General features: G+C 52.7%; 1 protein-coding gene across 1 annotated transcript; it reads right to left on the reverse strand.

The window, feature by feature from the left end:
- Positions 1-2,016, reverse strand: IUM83_01957 (Neutral ceramidase; the record flags this gene model as incomplete). Its single annotated transcript, XM_067925851.1, has 1 exon — positions 1-2,016. One exon carries the CDS (start codon positions 2,014-2,016, stop codon positions 1-3), a length of 2,016 nt encoding a protein of 671 aa, XP_067801147.1.
- Positions 2,017-2,780: the final 764 nt, after the last annotated feature.

The raw sequence follows: 2,780 nt of genomic DNA on the forward strand, positions 1-2,780 counted from the left end.
CTACACCGTCACAGTGAACGTGTCGGAGGTGCTTTCGTAGGCTGTCAGCTTGCCGGTCAAGCTCTTCGAGTATCCGCGGTGAACAAAGCGGTATTTGCCGGGAACACTCGTGCGTCCCCCAGAGCGAATGTTCCACTCGCACGTGTTCTTGCTCTGCGCGATGAGGTGGCGCTCCCAGTAGTAACGCAGATCCCAGTGCGCGTCCGTCATGACGGTTGTGAACGCTCCGTTTGAGCCGAGCTTTTGGACGTCGCAGAACGACGAGACCTTCGTCAGTCCGTTCCTCGGGTGCGCACCAGCAAACTCGGCTGAGGCCACACTTCCGATCGCATAAGAGCTCGAAGGCTGCGTGTGGATGTAGGTAAAGCCGTGGAAAAGCGGCGGCGTATCCATCACAACACCGGTGTCGAGCGTGGCGAGGTGGTCACGGTTGATCTGCAGCGGAGTGGGGCCCACGTCCAGTGGCACAGAAGGGTCGACAACCGAAGCCGCCACTCGAGTCAACTCCTGCTGCACCGCAGCCAATTGGTTCGGGCCAAAGAGTGTCGAGGCTCCCTCGTAATTCTGCGTCATGTACTCCTCCCTCGTGGTCATGTATCCCGCGTAGCCATTGCTGACGGACGCTAATTCGACCTCAGTGACGCCAGCGGGAGCCAATGCTGCCCTCACGGTTTTGAGGATACGTCGGCCAGCCATAGTTGTCGTCTCGAAATTAGTGACGGCGAGACCGAACTGGCCGATCTTGACGATCTGCACGGGCAGGATCGTCGGCACCCAGGGCTTCGGCTCGAAGAGACCCACAGCTAGCATGGGAATCTTGTTAGCGTTCTGGCAGGCTTGCACCCACTTGGGTGTTTCTTTGATGATGGCTCCCAGCGTCTTGAAAAACGGGTTGGCTTTCAGATTGCCCTCCGTGAACATGCTGAGGCCACGTCCATCTTCGGTGCCTGCACCAAAGTTTTGTCCAACAACGGCAGGGCACGTTCTTCCCGCATATCGGTCGACAGAAGTAGAATTTACTCCCTTCAGCGTCACGTTGGAGAAGTTGACGTACGACAGGTTGGCCACGACGGAGCCCTTGATGAGCTCCGACTCACCCTCGATCAGCGCTTTGAGAGTGTCGTATTGGCGCTTGCCCATGATCTCAGCGGACTCAATTGTGGTCTTGCCCTCTCCGCGCAGAGTACCGTCACCGTTATCGATCAAGTTCGGACTCACGTCACCGGCATTCGCGATGCCAATGCCCACAACAACATTATCCAGTTCATCTTCGAGAAGAAACTCGGCGTACCCCTTGTTGTCTCCACTAATGAGGTGGTTTTTGCCTTTGAGGCTGTTAGGGTGGACCGGGTAGAACGCCAACACACCGCGTAGTTTTCCCGCGGCGTTGAAGAAATGGAGCGCGCGCATGGTAGTGTCAATATTGCCAGAGTACTGGGCTCGTTCGGACTCAGGGTTGGCCAGATACGCCTTAGGCGATCGGTTGTTGCCGCCCTTGTCCACTTCGCCCTTGTTCCAGCGGATGGTGCCGCTTTCCACCGAGTTGTGTGCAGCATCGATGGCAGCCACGATGCCGCGGACGATCTTGTCGAAGTTGTCACTGACAAACCCGAAGATGGAGATGTCGTAAAGAGTGTAGCCTGCGGTGCCTCCCGGACCAGCGTGAGTGTGCGTAGCGTGGAGGATGACGTTTTGTTCCGTGTACAAGCCATCGTACTTGGTGACGAGCAGGGCAAGAACTTCTTGGTGGACGAGCTGCATGACCGACATCAGGTCACAGTGGACAAACATGATTCTGCTGTTGGTGTCAGGGTCTTCGATCAGGAAGGCGCGGGCGTACTGGCGGTTTAGAATGCCGGCGGTGGTCTCCGTTGAGTCGGCGAAGCCCATCATGACAATCTTGGCAGCTGGCCCCGTGATGTCGCTCTTGCCGATGCCGATGCTGTACGCGTTGATGGCACATGTGTCCACCATGAACATCAGAAAGCAGAGCGTGAACATCCTCAGCGGGTTCATCTCAACTGGCGGATCGCTGACACTGCGATGACCACTTCGTTTAGAGATGGGAATTTTGGAAGTGAGAACATTGATACTGCAATAACTTCCATCCATGCAGTGCAGCAAAGTTGGTGTGCGTGACAGCAGTTGGAGATACAGTACCCTACCCATGGCCTGGAGGTACTGTACATGTACCCCGTGCGCTGGTCTCATAAACTGATCCGGTAATAACGATTGTCATGACGACTCGAGGGTCCAAGCGTTGGGATAACGCAGATTTGGATGGCATCAAGGACATCTGTATATTGCGAATGTTGTGCACAGGCGGTTGGGCATATTTTGCAGCCGTATTGGGAAAATACCTTCGTGTCAAAGTTGTGGAGGCTGGCATAAGTAACAGAGCGCTGGTTGAAGATAGTCTGTTACTTCGCTGAGCGTGTATTTTCAGAGTAAATAAAATATATCGAGTCTTTCGAATCATTCGCCCGGTAGCTGTCAATCGAATTCTTTACAAAGTAGCAATAAACCGATTTAAGGAATCTGAACAATTACAGTTTTACTTGTCGCCCACGATTTCCCTAGGAATGATTCGAAAGTCTCGATATATTTTGTTCACTCTGAAAAGCAATATATATGAACTGCGAAATACCAATGCTTAACAAAAAGAAGAAAAAGAAAACTTGCCGGAAATGGTAGAATATACCATATATTATAGAATATACCATGTATTATACCATTTCCGGCAAGTTTCCTTTTCTTCTTTTTTGTAAGCATTGGTACTT

Source organism: Phytophthora cinnamomi (assembly GCF_018691715.1).
Source record: "Phytophthora cinnamomi strain GKB4 chromosome Unknown Contig0, whole genome shotgun sequence".
NCBI classification, from domain to species: Eukaryota; Oomycota; class Peronosporomycetes; order Peronosporales; family Peronosporaceae; genus Phytophthora; species Phytophthora cinnamomi.